Here is a 19,276-nt window from a genome sequence, read left to right on the forward strand (position 1 = left end):
CCCATTAAACATATAAGCACATGTAAGCCCGAGATGATACATACATATGCCCTTAAAAACATTCTGTTCACGCTCATCACATTATCTGGCTGTACTTATTCTGGTCTCTGGTTTTGTTTTCTTCATTTTCTCTTTCTGTTTGTTTCTCTATCATCTTAAAGACAGATGATAAGAAGGTAGTAAGGTATGAGGTTTGTGAAACAGCCCAAATTTGAGGCAGGTTCTGGCATATTACTTACATTTATCTTTAAAACAGACCTCCCTCCTCCAGGAAAAATCCCAGGAATGGTGAGGAGGGAAGGCTGTTGTGGAGCAGGTGAATAGGAGCAGCTTTAGTGAAGTCAGACTGCTGGTTGCTCAAAGACCATCAACTGCAGGCCAGGCACAGTGATTCTTGCCTATAATCCTAGCACTATGGGAGGCTGAGACAGAAGGATCACTTGGGCTCAGGAGTTGGAGACCAGGCTGAGCAAGAGTGAGATCCTGTCTCTACTAAAAATAGAAAAATTAGCCAGGTGCAGTGGTGGTGCCTATAGTCCCAGCTACTCAGGAGGCTGACACAGAAGGATCACTTGAACCCAGGAGTTTGAGCTTGCTGTGAGCTAGGCTGGCACCATGGCACTCTAGCCTGGGCCACAGAGTAAGACTCTGTCTCAGGAAAAAAAAAAAAAAAAGACCATGACTGCAGACACCACTGATCAGGAGGCAGGATGGGGGCTGGGGAGTTGCTTCCCTGCTCACCCAGCCCTACGTTGGCTGCAGCCGTGACTCTGACTCTGATGTCCTCTTTGGCATGCCTGTTTCACTGGATGCCTATGCAATTAGGTTCCACTCTCTCCTTTTAGATATTTCCAACCTCCCACATCCTCCCCAGAGACCAGTTTTCCCCCCTTCAAAATCTCTCTTAAGCAAGGCTGTGAAACTTCTTTGAGGATCACAGAAGTAAAGTTTCAAAATTAAAGAAACTCTGCTCTGTTTGGGGGGCAAGACACAATTGTAAGAAGGACTTTACCTAACAAATGCAATCAGTGTAACCTGGTTTCTTGTACCCTCAATGAATCCAACTATATATATACTCTGCTCTGGAGAGGACACTGGAGAAAGGAAAATGAAGTGGGGGAGGGGTATCGGGGAGCCAAGGATGTGTTCATGTTTCTTTGAAGACAGGTCCAAGCAGGAGGCCCAAGTCTACACCATGAGGATGGGCAGAGCACCTTCTGGACAGGCCAAGGGGAGTGGCCACCCTTGCCTTCCTGGCTTCCTCCATTGGAGCTGGCAGGTTCCTGAGGCAGCTGTGCAGATGCCAGGGAGAAGGATAAGCTGAGATACAGGGAAGAGAGTTCTCTAGGTTTCAGGTTACAGGGGAGCGGGCCTCGGTTTCACTGCCAGCTGAGGGAGCAATTCATCTTTAGCTCCTGGAGGGCCAGACACAGGAGGGAGAACATTCAAGGCAGGCACATGGTATACAGAAGACAAGGGTGGGTGATTTATAAATGTCCAACCTATTCTCAAGAAACTTAAAAATTAGTATACTCAACTAGATAAAAGGAAAATAAAGAGATTAGCCTGACTGGAGACAATCAGAAAATACAAGGTGTTAAAGAGAGATTGGAACTTTATTGAGACTTTCTCCCTGATGAAATCAGAATTGAAAGAACACTGGAAAGGTTCAACAACTGTTCAAGCACAAATATTTACAGATACTCCTCCTGGGGGAATCTCTGGATCCTATTTTCCCTAGCTCCCAACCTCTTCCCCACTAAAAGTCCATATTCTGGGTGAAACCCACCTCCACAGAGCTGGACAGAAACCAGGCACTTAATGTCTGTATTGACCGATCAGCAGGCCCATAGGTAGCAGAGAAAAAAATTAAATCCAAGGTCAAGAAGAAGAACAGAGTTGAGAGGAGGAACATCACGAGGAAAATAGATGGAGGGAAGAAAATCCCAGGTGTGGGGAGCACACTGATAACATGGCCCCCCTGAAAATATAAATATTGTATGAATGTATTAGCCTCATTCCATCCACTTCCCCCCAAGCTGTGGTGATATCAGCAGCATTGGCAATGCCCACACAAGTCTGCATTTTTTATTTCCCTCACTGTGCTGAGAAAAACAGATTCTGCCAAAGCAGGTCAAGGGCATAAAGCAGCAGGCCGGAGAAAAGTAGGTGGACACAACACTCCCAACAGGGCAAAGATATGGAGATGAGGCAAGGGCTTTTGGGTTTTAGTTTTGTTTTTTTTTTTATGAGAAGTAAAGTCCAGGACACATTCTAGCTCATCAGCCCTGTATCACCAGGCTACTTAGATGCCCCTTAAGAAACTAACTTTTCTTTTCTGGCTGACTTGCTGCTTAGGAATAACATCCCAGATACTTTGTAGCCTCAGTTTTTCTTATGGGAGATTCCAGGCCCTCCACAAAGCCAAAAGCAGCAGCCTCTCTGGCAGCACATACCCGAGTGCTAATAATTCTGAGGAACAGGAATTCCTAAACTGCAGTTCGCCATGTGGACCTCACCTGACTGCCAATTTGCTGACACTGCCTCCTCCTCAGAGGGCCTCTCGCCCTATCTCTGTTTCCACTTTCCTTCTAGTTGGGGATGATTTCCTGGTGCTGGTGGATCCTGGCTCATGCGTGGTTGGGGCCCCCAAGACAACTTGTTCCCAAGAGAAGTGGCTAGCTATGAGGAAAGGACCCTGTGAGGAGCCCTGGGCTGCTCTCCTGGACACACAAGCACTGTTCACCATGCACGTTTGACAAAAGGCTGTTCCTTCCCCAGGCTCCAGTCCTCCGTCACCTGCTGAGGTGGCAGTGCTGCTAGCTCCTAGTCCTGCCGGACTCTCACAAGTTCTTTCTCTATGACCTGGAGAACATGTTCTCTCCCTAATCACCCTCCAACATACACACATATTCACAATCATCGGTATTCGAAGGCCCTAGCTTTCCCATGGTGCATTCCTGGGTATCTGCATCCAGTTCATCAGGGAAGCTGCATGTTGAGCCTAAGTTACCACTGACCCAAGTGGCTGGTGCTGGTTCTGACTGGTAGGAAATTTATCTGAGTTTTAAGTGTTAATGCATTAGGGAATAGAGAATAAAGGAAAGGAAAAGTTGTGGCAATGGAAACCAGGAAGGAACAACTCCTCTGCCAAGAAGAGAAGTCGTGGAAACAGCCCCACCTTAAATTTGGGAGAGGATGGCTGCCTGGGAAGTCTCTAACAAAAAGGAGCAAGGTCTCCACCATCCTCTCTGAAACCCAACACCTGTGGGATCTGAGTTTTCTAAGACATGCAATAGACAAAGACACACTGCAAACCAATTAACCCTCCGAGCCCTTCCAGGACCTTCACTTAAGACACAACCAAGAGGTGAGTTACCTGTATACACTAACCACTCACCTTCCTCTTGGGGCCCATTAAAGGACCAAGTTCCCCATCTAGTTTAGAGGATAACATCAGAGAAATGGCACTGGGGGAGGCAGATCCTTAATGTAATCTGGGAAAATTTGTTCTCGCTCTGTTGTCTGACATCCTGAACTACTGTCCTGCCCTCTGAGGAAGGAGGGAAGATGTCCTGAGGATAGGCTCGAAACCAGGCAGATTCAGACCCCAGAATTGTCCATTGTTGAAAGTCAACCCAAGCTTAGGAGGGTTGGGGACAAACAGAAGACTGTGTCTATGAAAGGAAGCCCAAAAGGATTTGAGAGGCCCTCTAAAACTCAGGTCTTCACTATTTTCCCAGCTTATAGGAAAAAAGGAATTTCAGCTGCATTTAGCTTATTTGACCCTCGTTGATCTAGTACACACTAGGATTTAGCTGCTCTCTGTCCCTCAGGACAAGACCCAGGAAAAGCAAGTGAAGCCTCACTTGCCTCAGTCAAGCCTCTTCACTGAAGCAATAAGACAAGCACATGCTATAATTCACAGTTTCACTCTCCTCCCTAGACACACACGCCTTCCCCCACCACTGGCCTCAATGAATTCCCAAATCTCCAATGTGTGATAATTCTTGTCAGTGTGGCTCAAAGGGTTAACACACCAGGACTTCTCAGACAGGACACAAGCTCATTCACCAGTGGGAACCTGAGACGGGCTACACAACAACCTAGTGCTTCTTGTAGCGATTCCTCGGAGTCTCGCCACACCCTGTTTTGTCACAGTTGAGAGCACCTGGATTCTTCCCCAGCCCAAGGCTACCCAGGAGGCCAGGAAGCTCCTGGGTGATGGCCCTCTCGATCTTCTCCAGAAAGCAACCTCCCAAGTAGGAGCACTGCTGAGAGAGGAGTTTGAAACCAGAAATGGGGTTAACACCAAAGAAGTCCTTGTAGGCCTCCCTGTTGGGAAGGTCAAATTTGCTGACATTGGTCTTTGCCAGGATGGTCTTGAAGATGTAGAATTTATCAGGATCTTCCACAATGTCCTTAAAGACCAGTTCTCCATCACTAAAGAAGGTCATTTTGTCCTTGTACGTCTGCAGATATCGATCAACCAAGAGGGCATGAATGCGGACCCGGATGGCATGCTGGCGGATGAAGGCGATCTTGTTCTCCATCCTGTTCTCAATCACTTGATTCAGGTCTTCGAGGAGGGAGATCTCTTCTTTGAGGAATAGATCCCGGTGGGTGTCTGGCTTATAATCTTGTGGCCAGAAGGAGCTGACATAAACCCTTGGGGGCTCTGTGACATTGATAAGAGGGGCCAAGCTCCAAAAGAGGGCCCCATAAACCCTCATGAGCATTTGCATGGCCAAGCTGTCCGCCTTGTTCAGGATGATTCTTATCTGGGACTCACGTCCCTTCAGCTGACGGAAGAGCGTTTCTAGCTCCAGGCCCACATCCAGCTTGGTTGGGTCAAAGACAACGAAGATGAGATCAGCTCTGTCAATGAACCACTGGCACACATCATTGAAGGGGTAGCCTTTGGAGACAGGAGAGAGAAGTCAAACTGAGTTCCAAGCCTTTCCCAAAGCACCTAGCACCGCCTTTCTGAAGCAAACCATTCCGTGGGTTGAAAGAAAGAATGGTACTAGGGATTTTTTGGGCTTCTAAAGACTATTAAAAAGTTAATTGTGTATCTTCCTTGCCAACCATCAACCAAGAACAGCCTGATCCTTATTCTAATGGATAGCAAAAGCCAAGTCTTCATGGAAGACTTATTTGTTTGAATGACAAAACAAACATATTTGTTTGAAATGAAGATTTTCCTATTATCTAACAAGATCTAGGGCAATGGCAGAGGTGTTGAAGGAGAGAAGTCAGAGAACTGGAACAAGATGATTTTTTTTAGAGAAAAGAAATGTGGACCTTGAATTAAGCCCTGGACTAGAATTTGGGTTTTGCCATTGGCAAGTTGAACATTAAATTCTTCTAAGTGCTAGCTTTTTAGCTATAAAATGATAAGCAAGAACAATAATACCTAAGCTGATACTGAGATTACCATGTTGCTGTTAATATAGGAAAGCAACTAGCTAAAACCGCCAGTCACAGAGTAAGTGGTCAATATATTTTAATTTCTTTACTTCATGTTTCCTCAGTTTTCTTATTTGCAAAATGAGATGACCCGGAATACCTGTCTTGAAAACACTGAAATCTTTTTTTTTTTTTTTTTGAGATAGTCTCTCTCTGCCACCCTGGGTAGAGTGACGTGGCATCATCATAGCTCACAGCAATCTCAAACTCGTGGGCTCAATCAATCATCCTGCCTCATTCTCCTGAGTACCTGGACCTGCAGGCACACACTATGATACCTGGCTAGTGTTTTTTTGGTAGGCATGGGGATCTCACTCTTGCTCAGGCTAGTCTCAAACTCCTAAGCTCAAGCAATCCACCCACCTCGGCCTCCTGGAGTGCTAGGATTACAGGCATAAGCCACCATACCTGACCCCTGAAATCTTTTTTTTTACGATGATCAATCATTAACGAATAAAATTAGCCTGGCCAGGTGTGGTGACTCAACCCTGTAATCCTAGCATTCTGGGAGGCCAAAGCAGGTGGATTCCTTGAACTCAGGAGTTCGAGACCAGCCTGAGCAAGAGTGAGACCCCATCTCTACTAAAAATGGTAAAACTAGCCAGGCATCATGGCAGGCACCTGTAGCACCAGCTACTTGGGATGCTGAGGCAAGAGGAATGCTTGTGCCCAAGAGTTTGAGGTCGCTGTGAAATATGATACAATGGCACTCTACCCAGGGTGACAAAATGAGACTCTGTCTCAAAAATAATAAGTATCCAATGCATAATGAAGTACAATGAGGTTAATTTACTATTATAATAATTAGTGATAATATTACTACTAATAAAACAGAGTCTAGTTACAACCATAAACGAGATCTACCATCTAGTCACATATTCCTACAACTGCTCTGTTTAGGACTCATATCTCCAGACAGCCTTGTGTTATGGCAGTGCTTGGATGTCTGTCATGGCCTTGTGCCTACCAGGCCCAAAGTGGCATTCCCAAGGCACCTGAATGGAAAAGATTTTGGAAAGCCTGATTGAGGCTTGTGGAAGCAGGTCTGCTAAAGTGGAAATGGGGAATAGGAAGAGTTCAAGGTCAAGTTCAATCCAGAACAAGTCTAGGAGCCTAACTTAACCAGAAGTCAGATATACCTGGATGGGATCCAGTTAGTCCAGGCCCTTGGCCAAGCAGGACAGATGAGACCTCCCCAAAACAGCTTAGCCCCAGCTTAGACCTCTAGGAGCTACTTTCAAAAAAGACTAGTCCTCCCCTGGGGAACATACTAGCCATCCCCAAACCAAATCAGTGCTTGAGGAGATAGGAGGACAAGATACTCCAAAGCCCAAGTGGCACCACAGTGACAAGAAGGCAGCAGAATTAAAGAATGACTCTCCTGGTATTGGATGACACTGGCCACATTTCCTCTCCCTTCCCTCCCTGCCTACCACTGTCAAAACGGTTTTCTAAGATGGAGTTCATGCTGTTCAGAAATGAGGGCTAAATTACCTCTTTCTTGCTGCTTGCGGTTCTCAATGATGCCTGGTGTATCCACAAAAGTGACGCGCTCCAGAAGTTTGTGGGGAACCTCGATGCCAATCAGCTTCTCCAGGAAATTCTGGCCAAACTTCTCAAGGGGTGAGAAGGAGCGGGCACTGTCAGCAGCCATGACAATCCCCTCGATGGTTTTCAGCTTGGGCCCGTGCATGAGGACTGTGAACTCAGAGGTGGTAGGCTCAGCACCTGCACACACAGGGTGGAGCAGTAGGGATACAATGATCTCTGGGAAACAGACCTATGGCAAAATATGCGGATAAGCACGTGTCTCAGGAAGGGTCTTACCATAGAATAGGATATGTTTGCCAAGCTAGTGGTTTCTCTTTTCTTTTAAATTGTGGTAAAATACACATAATATAAAACTTACTATTTTAATCTTTTTTTTTTTTTTTTTTTTGAGACAGAGCCTCAAGCTGTCACCCTGGGTAGAGTGTCGTAGCATCACAGCTCACAGCAACCTCCAACTCCTGAGCTCAAGAGATTCTCCTGCTTCCACCTCCCAAGTAGCTGGGACTACAGGAGCCCACCACAATGCCTGGCTATTTTTTGGCTGCAGCCATCATTGTTGTTTGGCAGTTCTGGGCTGGATTCAAACCTGCCAGCTCAGGTGTATGTGGCTGGCACCTTAGCCGCTTGAGCCACAGGCGCTGAGCCTATTTTAATCATTTTTAAGTGAACAGTTCAGTGGCTTTAAGTACATTCACACTGTTGTGCACCCATCACCAGCATCCAACTCTAGAACTTTTTTTTTTTTTTGGTAGAGACAGGGTCCTCTATTTGCTCAGGCTGGTCTCCCAACTCCTGAGCTCAAGTAATCCTCCTACCTCAGCCTCCCAGAATGCTGAGATTATAGGGCGTGGGCCACTGTGCCCAGCTTCCAGGATTTTTTCATTTTCCCAGACCAAATACTCTGTACCCACTAAATAATAACTCCCCACCCATTCCCTCTTCCACCCAACCCCTGGTAGCAACCATTCTACTTTCTGTCTCTATGATTATGGCTCCAGGGAGCTCATGTTAGTGGAATCAGACAGTATTTGTCCTTTTGCGTCTGACATATTTCCTTTAGCATAATGCCTTCAAGGTTTATCTGTGTCACAGAATGTGTCAGAATTTCATTCCTTTTTAAGGCTGAATAATATTTCAGTGTTTGGACAGACTGCGTTTGGTTATCTGTTCATCCATTAATGGACATTTAAGTTGTTTCCACTTTCTGGCTATTGTGAACAATGCTGTTATGTAGCTGCTGGTTTCTTGTATATACTTTTTGTTGAAGATATATATATAAACAATTTAATTTTTCATATTGCTTCTACATATGACATTCAAATACCAACAGTCCCACAGGAAAAATCCCTTACCAGTATAGAGCTGGTAGTGAGTGTCTTCCAACCCGAGGAGGTAGTTTATCATGGTAGATTTACCAACACTCCACGGTCCCAGGAACAGCACCATGGGCTTCGATGTGATCTCTCCATCTGTGGGCAATGGGAATTAGAAATGGGGTGAACTAACGAAAGTTCTCACTGTGAGCACAGTTAACATACTCCAAAGCACTCTGCTCCCCAAACCATCCATCAAATCAACTCAAGGAATTCTTCATGGATCAGGCAATGTGTAGCAGTCAGTGGCACTCCTCTTGCTAACGTTAAGTGCAATCACCCAGGTAAAAGACACTGGAAGTCATTGTTTTGGCCTTGCCCAGATCCTTGACACATCTGCCTACACCAGAAGGAAGATCTAAGTGAATTCAACAAACACTGACTCAGAGCTCACTCTGGGTGAGGTCTCATGGTTAAATCTGGAAGAGAATAGTTTATAAAAGGGAGAAGACAGAGCATGCACAGAGACAGAGTCTGGACTGAGAACAGAAGCACGGATATGGGCTTAGCAGCTAGGGCGCCAGCCACATAAACTGCAGCCGGTGGGTTCGAATCCAGCCCGGGCTTGCCAAACAACAATGACAACTACAACCAAAAAATAGCCGAGCGTTGTGGCAGGTACCTGTAATCCCAGCTACTTGGGAGGCTGAGGCAAGAGAATCGCTTAAGCCCAAGAGTTTGAGGTTATTGTGAGCTGTGATGCCACAGAACTCTACTGAGGGCAACGTAGTGAGACTGTCTCAAAAAAAAAAAAAAAAGAAGAAGAAGAAGCATGGATATGGAAACAGTGAGTACAACTTTAGGTGGGCTAGACTCAGGCCCTAGCTGTCTCCAGTCTCTGCAGCCCTCCTCTCTTCTTAGCTGAGGCTCCCTGAACCCAACCCTAGGCTCTAGGCCCAGTCTCAAACATCAGCCTTCAAAGTCCATGACAAACTTGCCAGTATCCAGAATGAATGCTTAACTGGCAATTCTTGGGTTCTTGGGCCCTGTGTCCTTCCAAATGCTCTACATGGGCTACTCTAGGTGAGGTCCCAAAAGGAAAAGTAGAATGTTCTAGTACCCAAATCCAGAGGATGGGGTCAAGAGGGGCAAGGCTTTTGACACTGGATGTGGTCAGCCTCTTGCTGATTTGCAGCCCTCAGCTCTCCCCGACCACAGCAGCCCCACCTGAAGCTCTCCAGCCCTCTATGTCCCTGAGTCTAACCAGATAGTCCTAAAAATGACAGGCACTTCTTTTTTTTTTTTTTTTTCATTTATTTCTTACGATTTTAATTTATTTAATTTCTTTTCTTTTTTATTTTTGGATTCAAAAATCAGAGGTATAAAAAAGACAGTGAAAAGTCTCCCATCCCTGTCCCCAGTCTGCCTCGGCCATAACACCTCCTCTGATAAATAACCACTGCTGATTTCTCACATATTCTTTCGGTCATTTTTTTTTTTTTTTGCCGGGGCTAGGTTTGAACCCTCCACCTCCGGCATATGGGACCGGCGCCCTACTCCTTGAGCCACAGGTACCGCCCTCTTTTGGACATTTTAATGCATAAATAAGCAGTATCAGGCAGGCTGAGAAGGTGACAGGATTCCCCAATTATAGCCACAGAGAATTCACAAAAAGTCTCTTTACTGGACAAACAAGTTAGGGCTTTCCCGGGTCCTGCTGTTTCAGCTCCCTACAGCAGGGGGCATCACGGGCAGCTGCGAAGACTGAGGCAAAGTGAGGAGAGGGAAGCCGGGATAGACCAGGAGGAAAGGGCTAAGCCCAGAAACTGCCACCAGGACCAGGAACTGAGGCACCCTCATCCTTGTGGCTATCCAGACTGGCATTTTCTAGGAGGGCCCAGAAACTGTTCTTTTTTCTTCTCTTTCTCTTTTTAGAGACAGGGGTGTTGCCCTTGCTCTGGCTGGTCTCAAATTCTTGAGCTCAAGCAATCCACCCACCCAGGCCATCAAGCCAGTCAATTTCTTTCTTTCTTTTCTTTCTTTCTTTCTTTCTTTCTTTTCTTTTTTGAGACAGAGTCTCACTCTACTGTCCAGGCTAAAGCACCACGGCATCAGTTTAACTCACAGTAATCTCAAACCCCTCAGTTCAAGCAATCCTCTTGCCTCAGCCTCCAGAGTAGCTGGGACTACAGGCCCCTGCCACAACGTCAGGCTAATACGGTTTGTTTTTTTTTTTTTGAGACAGAGTCTCAAACTATCGCCCTGAGTAGAGTGCTGTGGCATCACAGCTCACAGCAACCTCAAACTCTTGGGCTTAAGTGATTATCTTGTCTCAGCCTCCCAAGTAGCTAGGACTACAGGTGCCTACCACAACACCTGGCTATTTATTTTTCTATTTTTAATAGAGACAGGTCTTACTCTTACCCAGGCTTGTTTCAAACTACTGAGGTCAAGGGATCCTTTCACCTCTGCCTCCCAGAGTGCTAGGATTACAGGTGTGAGCCACTGCACCTGGCCTGACATTAATCTACCTTAGGGTTAGGTGAGAAGACAAGTGCAGAGGACAGAGGAAGGCCCTGGGAGATTGTGTAACCTCCCACTAATGTCCATGTGTGTTCTACAGAGTGGAAGAGGACAACTGGCTCTCAGTTGGGAAGTTCTATCCAAGAATTAGTAAATTACAGCTCCTAATCCAGCTATATGGTCCCAGGTAACCCAGTACTTCTCTGGGCCTCAGGTTCTCTTTCTGTAAAGTAGGAAGAATATCAACCCTAGAATCCCTACCCACTTTATAGCCATAGAGAGTATCAAATGAGATCATATAACAATAGCCAGTTAACAGAGGGAAATGTTTGTAATTTCACAACAGTAAGATACCATTGTTAAAAGTTTAGAAGATGAGCAACACTTTAAAATGACATTGCCATGGGGGGAACGGAAGCTCTCATCTATCTACTGTCATTTTAGTACAGATTGGTATAATCAAAGGCAATATGGTAATACCAGCAAAATGTTTAATTCTAGTGTTTTGGTTTTTAAAACTCACCCTACAAATATACTTGCACAAAATAGGTAATTATTATAATAGTATCTGGAACATTTTAAAAATTGGAAAATGAGAAACACCTTGTTGCCCATTGGTGGGGTTCTTATCTCACAGAATATGAATATAGTTCATTCACATAAGAGAAGAGCAAGCAGAAGGAATAAGGTAAAACTACACGCACGTTGCATGATGTAATTCCATTTCTGTAAAAAAACAACAAGCAAAAAAAACAGACTTTTATATGCTCACATATGCAAAGGAAATATCTGGAAGTATTCACAAGAGACTATTAACAGTGAGTGTCTTGGGGAGTATAATAAAAGAAGCTGGAAATCAAGAATGGAATTTCTTTTTTTTTTTTCTTTTTTTTTTGTCGCCCTAGGTAGAGTGCTGTGGCATCATAGCTTACAACAACCTCAAACTCTTGGGCTTAAGCAATTCTCTTGCCTCAGCCTTCCTAGTATCTGAGACTACAGGTGCCCACCACAATGCCCGGCTATTTTTTTTTTTATTGTAGTTGTCATTGTTGTTTGGCAGGCTGGGGCCGGATTCAAACCTGCCAGCTCCGGTATATGTGGCTGGTGCCCTAGCCACTGAGCTACAGGTGCCAAGCCTGGAATTTCTCTTTTTCAATGTATACCATTCTCCACTATTCAAATTTTTTTTTGCAGCAAGTATGTCTTGCTCTTATTATTTTAAAAAACAATTTTTAAAAGAATCTAGACCCCAGGGCAACCAACTGAGAAGAGCCACAGGAAGAGTGGAGGCGTCCAGGCCAGTGGGAGGACTTCGGTCTGTAGATGAGCAGGGAGCACCTCTGGGCTGTTCAGCACAGGAGGGATTGAAGTTGGCATCAAGACCCTTAGAAATCAAACTCTGCACTACTAAAGCACAGATGCTTGCAAATGAAATGCTATCTGTGAAACCCTTTAGAGCAGTGATTTTTTTAGCCAGTTCAGTAAAAGGATCTTAGGTGTGCTGCGAAAATTTTTAAAGATCATTAATTAAATTAATTTCAAAAGAAATTCAAAGCACAGTAAATATATTAATTTTTCTACTCTTTTTTTTTTTTTTTTTTGCAGTTTTTTGGCCAGGGCCGGGTTTGAACCCACTACCTCCAGTATATGGGGCCAGCGCCCTACTCCTCTGAGCCATGGGCGCTGCCCTCTACTCTTTTTGATCCATATTAATTTAAGTATACCATGGAAGTTTAACTATATGTTCAAATATGCTGTGACATAAAAAAGGTTGAAAAACACTGGTTCAGAGTGTCATGCACTACTCCAGGGTAGTTGGCATCACAAAAGAGAGAGGGCTCAGCCCCAGGCGTCCTTGCACACATTTCTCTGGGAGCTTGTGAACCTGTGTGGGCACCAGGGAAGCCTGGGTGGGTCAGAGTTGTGGGCCCCCAACTACAGGCCCGGAGCTGTACCTGTGATCTCGTGCTGCCGAAGCTCGTTGTATTTGTAAGACTGCTCTAGGGGCTTGATGGATGAGTGGTAGATCTTTCGAAGTCGCTGCAGCACCGCTGAGGGCAGAGAGGGGAAAACGTCAGGAAGGATGGGCTCTGGTAGGCTCCCCCTCTGTGGAAGGGTCTCCCACCCTGCTTGCAGTCCACTGATTGTGTGACATACTAGCATTTGTGGAGCTGGTGCATACCTCAACCTTCAGAAATCTTCAAACCAAAGGGTATTCTTCTACCTATCCCCAAAGCCTCTTTGTTATTGTTAGCTATTGTTATTTTTTAAACCTAACTCCCTCCTCCCTGCCCACCTCAAAAGTGTGTCCCTGCCTCGGCCTGCAGCCCTCCCGAAGGCCCTTCCTTTGGCAGATGAGAGTTCCATCTCTCTCCCTGCTGCCCACTTCTGCAGGTGCTGTTTGAGGCTCTAATGATGCACTGACACCCTGGCCCTTGCATTCCCAGAAGCCAGTGTCCTCCCACATGCTCCTGGAGACATCCCAAGTGTCCTCTCCGGGAGAGGAAGAGCGCAGTGTGAGGCATGTAGAGGGAGGCTGCGGGACTGAGGATCCTGCTAGTCTCTACCCCAAGCCAGAAGCAGATCCTGCTATTACAGCCCCAAGCCTAGCTGGCTCGTCCAGAAAGAGGAGACACCAAGCCCCACTGAGATCCTTGGGTTGTTATGAGAGTGAAATGAACCCCTGGACTGAAAGGGCTTTATAAACTAAAAATCAAAGCAAGGGGGAGGAATCCTTTCTAACCATCCCCCCCTCCCATAGCACAGCAGCAGCAATGTGGTCTGTCCTCGCCACTCACCCTGCTCCCCGTTCCATCGTCCTCCTCCTCTCTTCCTGTCTGGACCCCTAGCCTTGGACCTGCTCACAGAGCCTCCCCCACAGAGCCACCCGCCCCAGGGTCTCCCCTTCCCTGTGGTCCCTGCTGTGCCCCTAGCCTAGGCCCAGGCCCCCTGCCCTGCTTACCAGAGTAATCATCAGCTGGCTTGTCCTCATTCAACATCAGGGTTTTCTCAATGTGGGAGCGGTCCCTCATCAGGGCTTCCTCATTCACATCCTCCGTCTCTTCTGGGGAGAGGAGCAAAGAAAGCATTAGGGCGAAGCCAAGATGAGAGGAGGAAGCCCCTTCCACCATGGAGCTGTGGACAAGCTCTGGGCTTTGAGCAGGGCTGAGCAAAGTCTTGCCAAGTTGCACCGACTTAGTTCTGCCTTTAGGGTGGACTTTGAAAACCCAAATTCAACTTCCATGAAGCTCTGTGAGCCATTTGGTCTACTCAATGGATAACATGCTGAGCACCTACTGTGCCAGTGCCTGGTGCCTGGTGCCTCGCTGGGAGCCCCCATAGGCAGGGCTCCTGCCCATGGGCGGTTTCCCTTAGCCAATGGAGAAAGAGATGATGAACAGTTGGTCTTTAAAATGAAAGAATAGGCTAGGCTGTGGCTCAGGCCTATAATCCCAGGATTTTAGAAGGCTCAGGTGGGAGGATTGCTCAAGTCTCAAAGTCTGAGACCAGCCTGGGCCATATAGTGAGACCTCCATCTCTAAAAATAAATAAATAGGCTCAGAGCCTGTAGCTTAGTGGCTACGGTGTCAGCCACATACACCAGAGCTGGTGGGTTCAAATCCAGCCCGGGCCAGCCAAACAACAATGACAACTACAATATATAAAAACAGCTAGGCGTTGTGGCAGGTGCCTGTAGTCCCAGCTATTTGGGAGGCTGAGGCAAGAGAATCGCTTAAGCCCAAGAGTTTGAGGTTGCTGTGAACTGTGATGCCACAGCACTCTACTGAGGGTAACAAAGTGAAACTCTGTCTTAAATAAATAATAAATAATAAAAGTAAAATAATATAGTAGTTATAAACAGTGAAGTGGCCATAGGAAGAAATGCTCCAGAAGCTAGTAGGGAAGTATGCCAAGAAGTAGCCTCAGTCTCAGCAAGAGGATCAGAGAGGACCTCCCAGGTCCACTGCAGAGTAGGAGTGAGTTCAGTAAAGAAAGCAGAGGAGTTTCCTGTGGAAGCCCTGAGATGGGAGTTGTTTAGCAAGAAGCAGGAGGAAGGGACATTGCAGCAGTGGGGCAGAGATGAGTACTAGGCAGCTGAAGACAGGGCTGGCCCGGCAGGGCCTCAAGGGCCTCCCCAGGGTTTGCTTTTCATCCTAAGAGCAAAGGAAATCAGAAGGAGCTCTAAGCAGACAACTGTCACAGCCAAGTGAGCACTTCACCAGGATCACACCGGCTGTGTGTGAAGGGCTGGGAGGAGCCCCTGCATTGCATCTTATGTACCTTTAAGGGGGAGGGGGTCAACTATTCTTTTGTCCGAGCAAGCAAAAGATGCTCACTTTAGCTGCAGGCTCTGAGGAGGGATACTCAACTCCCTGGGCCTCTAATATCCCAGCCACCTCCACCCAGGCTGCCTGTAGAGGGAATTTTAGGTAATTAGGAGTGGCAGACCCTAGCCCATGGGGCAGAGGGAAGCCACTTCCACTTCGGTTGGAAAGTAAAGAAGAATCAATCAGCCTTGTGCAGTGCCTCAGGACACTGATGCTTCACCTAGACTCAGAAGAGGGAGGGCAGGGAAAGAGGAAGGCACAAGCACCCACAGAGAGTAAGCAAGTTAGAGTCTGCAAGCAAACCTGTGGGGAAGCCACCCTGGAAAGTAAAGGCTTAAAACCCCCACCCCACCCTGAGAGCCCAGCTTTGGTCTAAGTCGGCACTCAGTGGGTTCCCAGTACCAAATACTACTCTAAGGGCCCGGCCCTTTCCCCACTCCTTGCTCCTGGTCCCATCCCTTTGCTTCAAGTGGGCATCTATAAGACATCAGTGGTCACAGCCAGCCTGAGTTCTTACCACATGATGGTCCCAGCTCTCCAATGCCTCCTATGGCCTAGTCTTCAGGGAAGACACCAAGTGCTTACCTACCCAGGCAATCACCCAGGCGTTCCCAACCCACCCCCACCAACTCCCAGCATACCCTCCACCAGCTGGTCATGGGGACCCCATCATGAGCCCCTCAGTTCTTTAGGCTGAGGTGCTGACATGTATTAAAGTGCATCCAGGGACCTGGAAGGGGAGGCTAGCTGGCCTGACTCAGAAGTTCCGAGGCCCTCTGGACCCTCTCACCAGCCCCTCCAAACCAGAGACAGGCAGCTAATGTATAGCCAAAGGCACGTTCCCAGGCAGGAACCCGGCCTGGGACCTTCCTGCCAAACCCAAGATTGGCTGGGACCTCTCCCACCCACCCTGTCCCTGCCTGGCCCGCCAACACAAGACTTCCAGAAGAATACAGCTACCCAAGGTGCTGGGTTACTCTTAAGGAACTCCTACCCTGGGGAGCAGTCGTGAGAAACCCCCTCCCCAGAAGTCCCTCCTTAAGGTCCTCTGCCATAGCTTCTAGGACCTCGTTGCCCTCGGGCCTTGGACTCAATTCCTTGGGGCTGAATTGAGCCCCTTTGTCCCCATGACTGGTGGTTCCTGCCGCTTCCTCAGGCTCCCCTGCCACCTCCTCCTTCTGCTCCTCCTTCTCCTTCTCCTCCTCCTCTTCAGAGGCATCCTCTGCTTCTTCTGAACTTGCCCCATCACCACTGTCTTCTGACTCTTCTGCAGATAGGACTCCACTGTTGTCACCAGCCTCTTCTTCAGAGGAGGCCTCATCCATGTCCTCCTCCATGCCTCCTGCCTCGGGGGTCTTGGTGCCCTCAGACCCTGAGCTGATCCTCGCCTCTGTGCCAGGCTTGCCCTGGGCCTCAGTGCCTCTCCTGGCTCCTGTGTCAATGTCCAACAGCTCTTCTCCCACAGCCACAACAGTGGGGTCTCCTTTAAGCACTGCTGGATCCTGACCAGCCCCTGGGCTGCCCACACCTTCCATGTCCAGGCTGTGGAACTCTTCACCTGCTAAGCCAGGAGAGGCCCCCTCTGCCTCAGGCTGGCTGTCCCCTGGGACCTCCTCGGCTTCCTTGGGGACCTCACCACTCCCAGCCCATCCTTCTGCGTCACCGAGGGCAGCTCCCTCTGCAGGAAGCCCCATTGCCTCCTCTCCTGGGTCCTCTCCAGAGCTGATCTCAGGTCCCTCTTCTTCCATGGGCCCCTCATCCCCTCCTGGAGGAAGGGTGCTTGCTGCTTCCTCTTCCTCCCCAGGCCCCTCAGCATCCCTGTCTCCAGTTGGACCTGACTCTGCAGCTGAGACGTTGGAAAGGCTGGCTTCAGGGTCAGTGGGAGGGGACCCAGCAGTGGTCTTCTCCTGGCTGTCAGCCCCCCTGCCATCTGAGTAGTGAAGGAGCAGATTCTCATCTTGAGGGGCTGCATCTGCATAGAGCACCCTTTCTTTCTCCTCTAGAGCGTCTCCAGCAGAGAAATGATTCTCCAACAAATTGCCAACATCTTCTGTGCCACCCGAAGCAGAGACTTGCAGTTCTGAATGATTAGAACATGATTGGTCAGTTTCACAGGGTTGGCACTGGCTCTGCTCTCAAAGAGTCTACATCAGTCTAGTTCCTATCTTCTGCAAGTATGGTGCTGCCTATGTCTGGTCACATTGACCTCCCCAAGTCTTTGTGACTACCTTGTGCATAATAAACAGAACCTCCCTCCTAAGACGTACAAATTGTGGACTGGGTAGTTAAAAGACTGGCCCACCACCCATCACTGAGAGAGTGAGCAGCTGCACTGATCCAAGAGCTTCACAACCCTGCCCTGCCCTTTGAGTCTCCCCACACGGTCCTGACGACTAAGTATGGATGGAAACTTGGGCAAGCCCTTCCCGTCCTTCATCACCCTTGCTGATGGGCACGTGCAGCCTAGCTCACCAAGAGATACATTCAAGATAGGACAAATGGTTGTATACCCCACCCCTTGTCAGTTCCTAGAGTATTAAGCAGCATGCTTTTTATACTGCTATCAACAAAGGGGTGAAAACAGGTGTTTGCAGGCCAGATAATCTTAGGTTACCCAGCAAAGTACTTAGGGGATTACTTGTGGCTCTCAACCTTATTAAGTCACACATCTAACCCTGTCCCCTTAAGGGCAGGCATTTGCTGGCCTTGCTACCTTAGATTAGAGGAGACATGGCCTGAGGAGGAGATATCCAAAACAGGCAGGGCCTTCCCAGTGGCCTCAGCCAACCCCTTCTGAGGGGATCCCTTTCTAAGGGCCTGTAGCTTCACCCAGAGAGCAGAGGACAAGGTAGGAGAGGGCAAAGGAGGGGCCTGGCCCACACCAGAGACCTCCATCAAGGGTCAAGTTTAATATGTTTGGAAAATGGGGTCTACCTGTGCATGCACTCCCACCCAGGCTGGTATCTGTTCAAGAAGGAGCCCCCATGGGAGGACGCTGCAGGTTCACAGGGACATGGGGACCTCAGGATTCCCCCTTAAGACAACTAAGACAACCCTGTTCTCCCTTGGCTCTCAAGGGCTCTCTCCAAGGAAGCAGATCCCGTTTGTCTGCTGGGTGCAGAGATCCCCTCTCTCAGCCCACAGCCTACTACTCCTATCTCTGCCTCCTGTGAAAAAAAGCCACTTTGGGGTGTATCCCTTTCCCCTCGGAGCAGCCTCCATAGATCAGAAATAAATATTTTCTCATTAGTCCCCACAGCCAGCCAATATGCTATGAAATTCAGGACAGGAAGCATTAGCGCCTCTTATCATAGAAGAGCCCTGTACACTGATACAGAAAACTCCTCCCCAGCATTTTCATGTGCAAGACCAAGTCAACCTCCTGTATTACTGTCAGAAAGACTTTAGAACTGAATTAGTGAAAGCCTAAAGGTCTTAGACCTGCCCCAGACATATGGCCACGAGCTGGCTTGTGAGTGACCAGAACCCACAACTGCCAACTTTGTCCAGGCACTCCACACCATGATGTGCCTGGCGGAGCACAGGGGCCCCTTGCCACCTGCATGTACCTTCTTTCTGGAATCATGCTCCATGCTGTTCCTGGCTCCAGGATTTTAGGAACAAATTTTTAATTCTGTGGGGTCCTGCCTGACCCACAGAAAGTAGTAGAAGAGGTCCATGGTCAGATTTGGGTGCCAGCAAGAATTCCTGGTCCCTTAGTAGGAGGAACCTACATACTGGTAAGTCTTGATTCTTTTACCTGCATCTCATTTCCCCAATGGCAGGAACTTGTTTTAAACCTTTCAAAGCATCTTTTTGCTTTGCCAATCTGCATGCCCTCTGAGCTGCAAGGTATGTATATGTCATATGAGATACGTCTGTACAATTTTGATCTGCTGGGCAATATTTAAGCACTTTCTGTATATAAAACATTAACTTAATCTTACTGAGTTTAATCTTATTTGCTTCTTTAAAACAAGTATAACTCGTATGTCCTCTGTGTAGATGAGCAGACTGAGACCACAGGCACTGAAGCCCTTACCCAATAATATCACAGAGCCCATAGCTGGCTTAGGCCATGTGACTGCAGAA

At 47.7% G+C, this 19,276-nt stretch overlaps 1 protein-coding gene across 1 annotated transcript in view; it reads right to left on the reverse strand.

The window, feature by feature from the left end:
- Nucleotides 1–1,597: 1,597 nt before the first annotated feature.
- The window catches only part of SRL (sarcalumenin), a 41,888-nt gene continuing 24,209 nt past the window's right edge, over nucleotides 1,598–19,276 (reverse strand). Inside the window, exons 2-7 of the mRNA XM_053557660.1 lie at nucleotides 16,179–17,264; nucleotides 13,819–13,920; nucleotides 12,812–12,907; nucleotides 8,373–8,489; nucleotides 6,964–7,197; nucleotides 1,598–4,918 (exon numbers count right to left, since the gene is read on the reverse strand). Of these exons, the coding sequence (XP_053413635.1) occupies nucleotides 4,107–4,918; nucleotides 6,964–7,197; nucleotides 8,373–8,489; nucleotides 12,812–12,907; nucleotides 13,819–13,920; nucleotides 16,179–17,264 (2,447 nt within the window). The 3' untranslated portion in view covers nucleotides 1,598–4,106. The remainder of the gene's footprint in view (nucleotides 4,919–6,963; nucleotides 7,198–8,372; nucleotides 8,490–12,811; nucleotides 12,908–13,818; nucleotides 13,921–16,178; nucleotides 17,265–19,276) is intronic.

Source organism: Nycticebus coucang, chromosome 12 (genome assembly GCF_027406575.1).
Source record: "Nycticebus coucang isolate mNycCou1 chromosome 12, mNycCou1.pri, whole genome shotgun sequence".
In the NCBI taxonomy this organism is placed as follows: Eukaryota; Metazoa; Chordata; class Mammalia; order Primates; family Lorisidae; genus Nycticebus; species Nycticebus coucang.